Below are 12,540 nucleotides of genomic sequence, written 5' to 3' on the forward strand. Positions count from 1 at the left end.
TGAATTATTTATCATGTCTAGTTCTACTTTACATTATTAGGTGAGTTTATTATTTGTGCCATTTTACTTTTTACAAAATCAAATAATTATGTTTTTAATTGAGCATTTGAAAAAGTAAATGTTTATAACTTGAATATAAAGTAGAACTGTAAGTAAAAATAAAAAGTTGATAAAATTAAGACTTTTTCAGGTAATGTAATATAGATATCCCTAATGGTAGGAATAATAAAGTTTCCCATTCTTAGCATGGAAAATGACAAACTTTTTTTTGTTGTTTATTCTCTGGACTCTAAATGCAAATTAAGTAGCTACTTAGATAAGGCAGTAGACTTATTAGCATTTTTTATGACAAATTGATTTTTTTTTTCTTTTTTAACAGTGAGTAGGTTAGGAAATTACCATCCCAAATAGAAATGTATCCAACCCCCTCTGTATATTTATATATCTGCATATACTTATATATTTATGTATCTATACATATAAGTATTTATTGAAATATATGTATTTTTATTGTATTTAAAAGCCAGATTTTAGTTTAAGATCAAGAATATGTTGAATGAAAAAAAAAAAGAATATGTTGAATGAGATTTTTAAAAATAAGTTATTATGCGTTTAATAAAAAATTGCAGTACCGTTTGATAAATCACAGCTCAAAATAAGAATTACCAAATATACATATTTTCAAATAAAGTTTTTGGAAAACAAGATTATTGGTTAAGAACATTGATGTTGGAAAGTGTAAACAGTGGAGACATAGCAGTTAATCTAGAACTTCTCAGCAAGAAAAAGATTAACAAATTTATGTATAACTTTCTTTGCTGAAACCAATCATTAGGTATACTTTGGTTAAAAGTAAAAAAATACTTAATTTTGACTTTCACCACTTACCCATTTCACAGCAGAAGATCCTTATAAACCAGTATTTTTCATGAAATAACACCATTCTTTGATACCCAGTGCTTGGTCAATCCTAAATGTTTTACCAAATATAATATTATGTAGGAATTTTCTGTTTTCCCCCTCTTTTCCTAGAATATTTGTAGGTTGGCAATGCAGTTTAGTAAACTTATCTTTCTAAAATGAATGCTTAAAATATTAGTAATTCCATGTATAAATATCATTGTATTAACATGTATAATTGCTTAACTTTTTAATTTCTAGATATGTGGAACATATTCAGGAAAATAAAACATTTCTATATACTAAAAACTGCAAGTTTTCAATATGTATAAAACCATTAATCATGATATTAAAGTATGCACAATAAGAATCACCTGTCTAACAAAGGTGGTCTATCAAAATTAAATCAAAAACTAATCTGAAATTTTGAGCAAATTATAATATAAATGAGAAGCTACTTAAAATACTTCATACAGATCACATTTTCTAGTTATTTTAAAAGTTACATATTTCCTTTTCTCCTTAGCTCATTTCTATAGAAAAATTATAAATGTGAGACAATCAGAAATCTTATTTTAGAAGAGTAGTTCACTGAATAATTATTTTAACTCCTTATTTGAAGATCAGCTTGTTTAATTTCTGAATTCAGTACCAGCATTATAGAGTTCTAGCATAAAGTAGTAAGAATTTGTCAAGGAAATAGGTGGTTTATAAAGAATCTCTGCTTCAAAAACTGTATGATTTGCATAGATTTTAATCAACATAGTTTAAATTTACTAATACTTTAAAAGCTACATACATTGAATATATACCTTAAAGTTGTGAATGAACTGAATTTTTGCACAGCTAAAGTTTTTTTTTAACTGAATTAGAGCCATGTTTGTCAAGACTGGGTGGTCATTACATATTTTGAGAGTAAAAAGAATAAAATGGAAAATATCAGTAGAAAATAGCAACACGTGTATATTGGTCACGGTTTCTTACTGTAGGTCTTAGTTTTTAAAAGTCTGTATTAGAGCAAATTTGCTCTTAGTTTAAGCAAAAGATTTTGCAGAAATCAAACTGGGAATTTTAGAGACCTCATGATTATAGTTATAGTACTTAACAGTTATGGAATACTTACTGTGTTTTTGACACTTCTCAGGAAATTTGTTATTTAAACCTCAACAATACTGTGTCTTCATTGGATAAGTGATGAAGTCGAGGCTTAGGAAAGTTAAATAACTTAGGTTCACCCTTGCTCCTAAGTGAAAGAGTCAATGTTTGAACTCCACACTCTCTTAGTTGCCACCTTAGACAATCTGCACAAACTTTAAATGGGCTGATTTTGTTTTTCTAAAGGAAGTGAGTGTTGAAATAATAAAAAATTGGATAATAAGAAAGGAAACATGGGATGCATATTTTCCTCTGTGGTCTCATCTTGATTAAAAATGATTCAAATACTTATGTGCATAAAACATAGCTAAATGTTACATAAATAGAATTAAGAAATAGAAGTACCTGTTTTCTCCAAATTAATAAAATGTCTCATTTTCAGCTAATACTACACTGACTTATAAGATAGTTGTCATAGGCAAGAGCCAAATAATTTACCTCATTCAGAGCCAAAATATCTTGCCTTTGAGTATTTTTCTCCTTAAATTTACATATTTGGGTATAGAACATGTTCCAATAAGGAATACAAAATTTGGTTTTTATTTTTTCTTTAGGGATACACTGAAAAAATAATTTTTATTATAAAAGTTATTGAACAGTGCTTTATATTTATGTAAAATTTATTAATAGAATTGTTTAACTTATTGAATGTTCTTACTGGAAGTGCTTGTCACAACAATTATTTTTATTATATGAATTAATATTTTTCTACCTCCGTAAGCTTTTCATTAACTGCTTGAGAGAGTCAGATTCACATATGGAAAAATATACACACACTCTCAGTACTTTGACTTTCTCAACTCTGGCGATCTTTATCTGTCTCCAGCTTCAGTCATCAGTTATCTAGCTATACCCTACACTGCTGTTATCTGTAACTGCACTTGGTGGATCTCAATTTGAACATCCTGCTTTCTAGCTACCACTTACCTCCCATTCTCATTTGACTCTGCTACATCAGACATTCAGACCTACCACTCCCTTGGCACTGCTTCTATGATGGTCTCTGACTACTTCTACATTGATAAATCTAATGGTAATTTCAGGCTTCCATTTTCTTAACCTGCCAGCAAAAATTAACATATTTATTCACTTTTCCATCTAGAAATAAATTCTTTTTACATGGCTTCCATGGTACAGATTTTCACTGCCTGCATTTTCTCAGAGAATCTGAAAACATCCTCTTCATGTTTCTGATCTCAAAACATCAGGGTGTTGCCATGCTTAGTCCTTGAATTTCCTCTTTTCTTTGGTGATTTCCTTCCATGTCCTAGCTTTTTAAATACTTTCTGCATATTGATATCTTTTGAATTTATATCTGTTGCGCAGAACTCTATATTCCAGCTTCAGTCTTTCTGTAGCTTTACTTCTGTCTGATAGGAATCTCAAGATATAACATGTATGAAACTAAAGTCCTCCCCCTCCATACACACAAATCTGCTACCTATTATTCTTCCCCATCTGAGTAATTGCCACTTGTATTCCTCCAGTGGCTCAGACTAAAAACCTTGATATCATTCAGATTTTCTTTTGTTTCTCACCTTGCATGTAATCTAGCAGCATATCTTATAAGCATTCCCTTCAGAATCTGTTCTTAGTCTGACCACTTAACATTGTTTCTTCCTCAGTTTTGATTGCCGTAGGAGCCTAGTCTCCTACCTTGACATTCTGCAGTTTTTCACTAGCAGCAAAGTGAACTTTTAAATCTTTTTTTTTTTTAAGATTTTATTTATCTATTCATGAAAGACACACACACACACAGAGAGAGAGAGAGAGAGAGAGGCAGAGACACAGGCAGAGGGAGAAGCAGGCTACATGCAGGGAGCCCGACATGGGACTCATACCCGGGTCTCCAGGATCACGCCCTGGAACTGAAGGCGGCGCTAAAACCGCCAAGCTTCCCAGGCTGCCCAAAAGTGAATTTTTAAAATACCAGATTATGCTACTTCTCTGTTCAAAACTCCTCAATTTCTTCTCTTCTTACTCAGATAAAATGGAATACTTTCATAGCTCACAAGATTCTACATAAAGATCTCATTTCCACCTTGCTCATTTCACTTTAGCCACATTGGTGCATCATGCTGTTCTAAAAGAAGCCAGATATATTCTCACCTCAGGGCCCTTTACACTCCTTTCTTCTGCCTTTAATGTTCTTACGCAATATGTAAGTAGCTTCGAAACTCAATGAAGAGGAAATTCCCGTATGTGTCTATGTATTGGGTATTATGTATGTAAATATCTATATATTAATAGATAAATGTCTGAAAGAAGAAATATCAAAATGTTAACAGTGGTTGTCTGTAGACATTTTTATTTGTATTTCCTGAATTTTTGCAACGAGCAAGAATTATATGTGCAATCAGGAAAAAAGTACTCATTTTTATTAGAAAGGCTAAAATGACCTCCCTTCCTCAGCTTTTCCTCTAGCCTCCTTCCTACATAATGTTCCGTTTCTTCATCTGTGTGCTGAATACATAGGTGTGTCCACTTTGGAAATTTATCATTTTATTCTAATGACCTGTGCATTTTTCTGTATATATTTACACTTGAATAAAAAGGACAAAAAGAAAAACATCAGTCTGCTAAAATAGAAAACAGTCCTGTTAGCATATTTATTATATAATTATTTAAATATTCTGGCTAATTTGCTCTAAGTTTTCAGATACACTATAAAATTTCCTATTTAATGTCTTAATCAAAATCTCATTTACTGTAAGACTATTAAAGAACTTCAACTGCTAAGTAGAACATAAATAGTATTATTAGACTAAATTTAATGATGTAGGACTTAATGATTTAAGGTTTCTTCAGAGAATGTATGTTAATAGGTTTAGTATGTAATAAATAATGTTTCTTTCCCAAACTAACCAGGTATTCTAAAATGTAGAAGTATTTTATATTTCATCATATGTCATAAGGTATTTTACCATTTTCTTGAGTCTAAGGTAGGCAAGTTATTGACTAGAATTCATCAGGTATAATAATATTTTCTAAAAAAATATATTTTCTAATATCTCTTTCTCATGTTTAAAAATTTTGAAGATTCATTTAACTATATCACGCTGAAACTTAATTACATCTCTACTCTCAAATATGTGGGTATTTCTGTGTCTTACTTTATAACTACTCCAGTTTAAAAAAGACTTTTTCCATTCAAATAATTGATTTAGAAATGAGGAAAATATATGATTTTTCTGTGAAAACAAATTTTTATCAGTACAGAGATCCTTTCAAAGAAGGCACTTTTGGGGCAGCCTGGGTGGCTCAGTGGTTTAGCACTACCTTCAGTCTAGGGTGTGATCCTGGAGACCCGGGATCGAGTACCATGTGGGGCTCCCTGCATGGAGCCTGCTTCTCCCTCTGCCTCTGTCTTTGCCTCTCTCTCTTTCTCTCTCTGTGTGTCTCTCATGAATAAATAAATAAAATCTTTTTAAAAAGGCACTTTCCTTTGTGTCCATATATTCTACTTAATTTTAGTTAACTATCTAAACTATAAGTAATATTCAATTTAATATAAATTATCCTAAAATTGGTTATATTACGGTAAAAATATTTTCTATCTATAGCATCTCTGACTCATACTTTTTCTAAGTCCAACATATCCTCAGAAAATATATTGAATTTATAATGTGTAAAAAGTTAAGATTATTCTTATAATATAAATTATACTGTAGGGTTATATGATTGAACTCTTCTCTCTTGAGAGATCTTAGTTTCCCCAAGTAATTATCTGTCAGAGTTATAATTACCATTTTGTTCCTTAAAAGCACACCAGGTTGTCTTTATTGTTCTTTATATATGTCCTGCATAGTTGTTCATCTGTTCTTGCTATTATTTCATTATTTTAAATTTAGGATTTTTATGCTGGTGAGCACTTAGCTCTATGTGGTATATTTTAAAATATTTATTATATTTATATATCTTTCCTCCTTTTAAATCTAGATACAATTGAAAAGGAAATAAGAAAAATCTTCAATATTCCAGATGAAAAGGAGACCAGATTGTGGAACAAATACATGAGTAATACATTTGAACCACTGAATAAGCCAGACAGCACCATTCAGGATGCTGGTTTATACCAAGGACAGGTATTGTTTAGCAGTACTGTTTATTTTAAGCATACCATACATGAAGCTTTTTGGAGTCACAAACTTTGGGAATATCTTGACAATCTATAATGGGCTCTACTGTCTCTGGCTTCCTCTTTGTAACTCATCCCTGTTCCTGCTGATCACTACCAATAACTTTTGGGTTTCCTCCTTGAGCTTGGGCATAACCTACTTTTTAAAAAGAAATTTTCCATCAAAAACCCAGCTAATATAATAAGATGGGTCAACGAACTTTTTGTAAAGAATCAAATAGTAAATATTTTTGGCTGTGTAGCCCTTATGATCTCTGTTGCAACTGCAACTCTGCCATTATAATAACACAAAAGTAGTCATGGGCAATATGTAAACAACAAGCTTCATTTACAAAAGCAATCTGAGCTAAGTGAACTGTAGTTTACCAGCCCTTGGTAAGGTATCAACCCCCAATTTGGTGTGTCTTTATAATACATTCGAAAGAAATGAATGTGTTAGGAAATGAAGACATTTAGACACAATCAGCAAGTTCTTGAATTAGTCTCTCTATTCTATTCTCAAACCTTTATTTCAGTAGTGTCTTACCAGGTCCCCTGCATCTAGTCTTTTGCATATCCATTCTCAGTCTTCCATATTTCTGCTAGAACACTCTTTCTAAAATGTAAGCCTTACTATAAACTTTTCCTGGTTCCCTAACAGTTTATAGAATAAAGTTCAGGCACTTAACACAGCATGCAAATCAAGGTTTGACCTTTTAGGCTAGTTTTCCAGCATCTTTAGATTATCCTTGCCTCATGACCCATACTCAACAATACCAAACTGAACTGCTTATAGTTCCCTAAGCATACTGTGCTATTCCCAACTCCTGTGCTTTCCATCTGTGTTATTCCATCTGCCTGTTGAACCCTTCTTCCCAGTGCCTGCATCCATCCAGTAAAGTCTTTTTAAACATCAAAATATTCAAATTAACCTTTCCATTCTATCATGTAGTCTAACCAGATCAGATTGTCATTCTTCAGATTCCAGCTCAAATGTCACATCATCTCTTCAGCCTTTCCTGATCTATTTTTCTCAATATCTGTTTGAGGTAAAGGAGTTTTTTACTTAGGAGAAAAAAATTACTCCCTTAACCTCACAATGATTTATGTATATGTCGTTTGTGTCATTCATTTTGTATTTTATTTATATGTTGAGCTTCCCCTCTAGATTATGAGTTCCTTGCTTTAGTTGGACTTTGTGTCTGTTTATTTTTGTTTTTGTTTTTGTTTTGTTTTAATTTTTATTTATTCATGATAGACTTGGAGGGAGAGAGAGAGAGGCAGAGACACAGGCAGAGGGAGAAGCAGGCTCCATGCCAGGAGCCCGCGCAGAACTCGATCCCGGGACTCCAGGATCGCGCCCTGGGCCAAAGGCAGGTGCTAAACCGCTGAGCCACCCAGGGATCCCTGTTTATTTTTGTTTTTATTTTTAGTACCTAACACAGAGCCTGGTGCTCCAATATATGAAGATTTTTATTTTTCTTCTGTTTTATTTTCTTCTGTCTGACAGGGGTGCCTGGTGGCTGAGTCGGTTAAGCATCTGACTTCAGCTCAGTTCATTGTCTCAGGGTTGTGAGATTGAGCTCTGCAACAGGCTTTGCCCTCAGTGGGGAGCCTGCTGGAGATTCTCTCTCTCTCCTGCCTTTCCCTCTTCTTTCTCTCTCTTTCTCTCTTTTCTCTAAAACAAATCTTAAAAAGAAAAAAAAAAAAAGAAAAGTCCAGGATAATGTTTACTTCACTTACCATCAGTCAGAAAATAACTGTTGCAAAATCTAGAAAATTTAAAGCATGCTATTTAAAACATTATTTCAAACGGTCAGATGTTCTTAAGGACATATAACCTTCCTATTAAAATAATTTACTGTCCCCTGCAATCATATAAATGCCTTCCTATCAAGAACATTAAATACTTAAATTCTCTAAGCCTCAGTTTTCTAATATACATGATGGATAGAATAAAAGCCATTACATAGGCTCAGTCATTGAAAAGTTTTAAAGAAATGATTCTTTGTATTCCAAATTGTACTCCTGAAACTATCTCAAGACTTACATGTGGTAACTAAGGAGTGAAAGAGGAAATTGGCTGGCTAAGGAGGGGAGTATTGACTAACCATGAGAGTTCCAAGTTCCTTACTCCAGCTTCAATCAAGTTAACTCTAATTTTGATTGTAATAGATAAAAGTTTTTTGTATGATTTCACTTAAGAGAGCACCTCGGTGGCTAAGTAGTTGAGCATCTGCCTTTGGCTTAAGTTGTGATCCCGGAGTCCTGGAATCGAGTACTGGTTTGGGCTCCCTGCAGGGAGCCTGCTTCTCCCTCTGCCTATGTCTCTGCTTTTCTCTCTCAGAAAGTATTTATTTATTTACTTATTTATTTATTTAATATTTATTCTCTCATGAATAAATAACCTTTAAAAAATGTCACTTAAGACTCTAATAGCTAAAAAAAAAAAAAGACTCTAATAGCTAAAATAAGTCTGAAAACCACTGTTTTTATAGCCTAATACAATACATATGTATATGTGACAATGCCTACGTATAATAGGCATTTACTAAAAATTAATTTCCTCTGTTCTTGATTTTTTTAAACAACTTGTGTCATAACACTGATGTCAACAATAATTGTTTTAAAGATTTTATTTATTTATTTATTTATTTATTTATTTATTTATTTATTTATTTGGTGGGGGGAAGGCAGAGGGGAGGGGCAAGCAGACCTCCCCACTGAGGGGTTAGCCTGATGTGGGCTTAATCAAGTCAGACACTTAACCAGCTGAGCCACATAGGTGCCCCTACTGTGGACATTTTAAAATTTTTACTGATACTGAAAGTAAAATGAAACATAAGAAAGTTGAACAAAGATACGTTATTGAAGAATTTCCCTCCAAAAATGGTGGTCTCTCTTTCTCTAAAGAGAGCGTGTGTGTGCATGCATGCGCGCGCACATGCACACACATAATTAAATTTTGAAACCTTTCTAAAAATTATTTTTTGTTTTTCAAATTCTATTTAAATTAAATTAATTAACATATAATGTATTATTGGTTTCAGAGGTAGAGGTCAATAATTCATCAGTCTTATGTAACACCCAGTGCTCATTATATCCCATGCCCTCCTTAATGTTCATCACCCAGTTAGTTACCCTGTCCCCTTACCCCCCAAAAATTTTCATCTTGAAAGTTTTAACCATGAGCAAAACTTTAGTTAGAAAATAATATATTTGAAAAAAAAATATTTAAATAAAGGAGTGAATATTAACTTTTTTTTTTTTTTAACTGGTTTCTGGGCTTTAATTTTAAGGACTTTACAATTGGAGAAGGACAAACATTATGTGGTCTCATTCATTTGGGGAATATAAAAAATAGTGAAAGGGAATAAAGGGAAAAGGAGAAAAAATGAGTGGGAAGTATCAGAAAGGGAGACAGAACATGAAAGACTCCTAACTCTGGGACACGAACTAGGGGTGGTGGAAGGGGAGGTGGGCGGGGGTGGGGGTGACTGGGTGACGGGCATTGCGGTGGACACTTGACGGGATGAGCACTGGGTGTTGTTCTATATTTTGGCAAATTGAACACCAATCAAAAATAAATTTAAATAAAAAAAAATTTTTTTAAGGACTTTAAAACAATCTAATTTCTGGATGTTATACTGTATGTTGGCAAACTGAATTCAAATACAATTTTAAAAAGTTAACTCCCTCCCCCCCCCAAAAAAAAACAACATAATTTAGTACCAAATGTTTAAACAGCCATTATAATTGCTAAACTGTGAAATTAGCATTATTTATGTCTGATCGGCTATACAAAACTCATCAATTTTTCTTTAGAAAAGAGTAGAAATTCCAAAGAATAAAGAAGAGACTACTAATTAAAGGTCACGTTTACTAATCTAGCACCATAATTCCAGTCAGGCCTTCTCAAGTGGCTGGGAGGAAGAAGGGATGAGGTGAGGAAGATGGAAAGGGTGGTTCTTAACTTCTGGCCCCATCTGTGCTCTCAGGCAAGGCAGGATCTAGCAGAGAGAAAAATGGTTGAGGCTGGAATTTAAAACAAAAGCTTCTGGTTCAGATGATAAGGAGGCCCTCAAGAACAGCAGAATCAATGTATCCAAAAGGCAGTGCTGGAATTCGCCTCACTAGGGGGTTTCTTCTTGGCATCCAAGTCCTTTTTAATTTCTTCTAGTTTTTTAGCCACGTTTGGTATGTCATAGTTCTGAGCCAGATACATTCCAACCACGTTGCCAAAAGTAAATCCAAGCAGGAACTGGAGCATGGCGTCGGCGCGGAGGGCGGCGCAGCTCGGCGGGAGGGTCCGAATATTAACATTTTTGATGGCCTTCAACAATATCTGTGATTATAAAAACATAAAATCTTAACTATACATATTGTTAGGAATTAAAATGTTGCAGTTCAACCCGATATATTTATTTGATTCTTTAGTTTTAGGACCTTCCATTAAAAAGCAAATCATAAACAATATTACTAAATGCATAACTTTGAAATTTTTTGTAACTAATGTCTTTCATTTTATAACTGATTTGTCTTCCAAATGCCTATGAAGTTTATGTATTCACATTTGTAAAGCTTTCAATGTACTTTGGGGCATATTTTCTCTCTACATATATGTAGTTCATATGTAGATGTCATAAAAGTTGCTCTAATGGAAAACTCTTCAGAAGTTATAATCACTAAATTTAGTTTTATGAATTTCTAAGTATATGATCATATCAGAAAATTGAGAATGATTAACTGTATATGATAGGAAGGGAGAAGAATATGATCAGGGAGGGATAGGACAGTAAGTACACAGTGTTCTTATTCTTTGTAACAGTAGGTACATAGTGTTCTTATTCTTTATATGCTACATATACTTCATACAAGTTTTTTGAATGAAGGAAATACTAATTTTTAAAAGATAACTTTAATATTTTAATTAACATACTCTTTCAACAACCTGGTTCCATGCATTTTTTTCTGGGTGTTTTATCATTTGTTGTGTTCTGAAACAGGCTTACATTTTACCTGCTTAGGATTCAAATGCCAACTTATAAATGGCCTGAAACATACAGTCCATGAAAGTATTTTGCTCAAAGTATGTAGAGTAGGTTACAAAATTGAAACTTTAAGAAAAAGAATTGAAAGTATCTAGGATGTATTCAATTTTATAGTGCCTTGAATTTACTTCTTATTGACATAAGTGCATATTTATTTTGCTAATTTTGTTATTTTTGCTTAGTTTCTTTTCTTTGCCCAAACTCACCCATAGCAAAAACTGGAAGGAATACTTTTTTATTTATTTTTTATTTTTATAAAGGTTTTATTTTTTTTTATTGAGATTTTATTTATTTATTCATAGACACAGAGAGAGGCAGAGACACAGGCAGAGGGAGAAGCAGGCTCCATGCAGGGAGCCCGATGTGGGACTCGATCCCGGGTCTTCAGGATCACACCCTGGGCTGCAGGCGGCGCTAAACCGCTGCGCCACCAGGGCTGCCCAAGAAATACTTTTTTTTTTTTTTTTTAAAGATTTATTTATTTATTCATTCAGAGAGAGAGAGAGCAAAGAGAGAGGCAGAGGGAGAAGCAGGCTCCATGCAGGAAGCCTGATGTGGGACTTGATCCCAGGTCTTCAGGATCACACCCCGGGCTGCAGGTGGCGCTAAACCGCTGCGCCACCCGGGCTGCCCCAAGAAATACTTTTTTAAACTAGAAGATAAGAGGAAGGATTCTGGGATATTTTAGAATAAAGCATAGTTTTGCCTTGCCCAGTACTTTACCTTTATTAGAGTTGCTGTCTGCCTTAACCATGCTGCAATAAGGACTTGAGTCTGATTTTCACAAATGTGTCTCTGTATATTAAAAGATTGTATAATTTACAGTGATAATGTAAATAAAGGCAAATTTTAAAGCCCCAAATAAATTATGTATAATCTGTAATTTGGAATTATCTGTGTCACTGTGTTCGGGATTTGCGTAATAATAGTTATCTAAGATTGTACATCAGTATGTTTAACATCTGTAACCATTTGTTGAGCTCTAATTTTTTTTGCATGGTACTGTGTTACAACCTGTAAATAGAAAAGAAGTAGAAAACATACCCCTCTAAACTCCGGGAATTTATATTCTATTTATATTACCCAGCTTTGAAATCAAGATGCAAATACCTCCTCACCTTGTCTGCGCTGCCCTTTAAATAATTCCAGATTTACTTTAGTTTCTTAGTATATCCATCTAATCCTTAAAAAGCTATTTTAACTTCAGAGTTAAGGAAAAACACTCTTCTCTTGTGTCATATTTACAGGTGTTAGTGATAGAACAGAAAAATGAAGATGGAACATGGCCAAGGGGTCCTTCTGCTCCTAAGTAAGTGC

The 12,540-nt window shown here is 33.4% G+C and overlaps 2 protein-coding genes across 10 annotated transcripts in view; one reads left to right on the forward strand and one right to left on the reverse strand.

Moving 5' to 3' along the window:
• Window positions 1-12,540, forward strand: part of USP15 (ubiquitin specific peptidase 15) — a 122,955-nt gene that overhangs the window by 42,058 nt on the left and 68,357 nt on the right. For all 9 annotated transcript variants that reach the window (XR_012038869.1, XR_012038870.1, XR_012038872.1 and 6 more), the window contains exons 5-6: window positions 5,995-6,140; window positions 12,471-12,532. Coding sequence is in view for 5 of the 9 variants with exons in the window: in XM_072843048.1 (XP_072699149.1) it covers window positions 5,995-6,140; window positions 12,471-12,532 (208 nt within the window). In the remaining 4 variants the exon portion in view is untranslated. The remainder of the gene's footprint in view (window positions 1-5,994; window positions 6,141-12,470; window positions 12,533-12,540) is intronic.
• LOC140642450 (short transmembrane mitochondrial protein 1) lies at window positions 9,909-10,504 on the reverse strand. Its single transcript, XM_072843060.1, has one exon. It carries the CDS (start codon window positions 10,440-10,442, stop codon window positions 10,269-10,271), a length of 174 nt encoding a protein of 57 aa, XP_072699161.1. The 5' UTR covers window positions 10,443-10,504; the 3' UTR covers window positions 9,909-10,268.

Source organism: Canis lupus, chromosome 11, assembly GCF_048164855.1.
Source record: "Canis lupus baileyi chromosome 11, mCanLup2.hap1, whole genome shotgun sequence".
Classification (NCBI taxonomy): domain Eukaryota; kingdom Metazoa; phylum Chordata; class Mammalia; order Carnivora; family Canidae; genus Canis; species Canis lupus.

Excerpts from the sequence above, each read along its gene's own strand:
- LOC140642450 (XM_072843060.1), bottom strand. The coding sequence starts at position 10,442 with ATGCTCCAGTTCCTGCTTGGATTTACTTTTGGCAACGTGGTTGGAATG.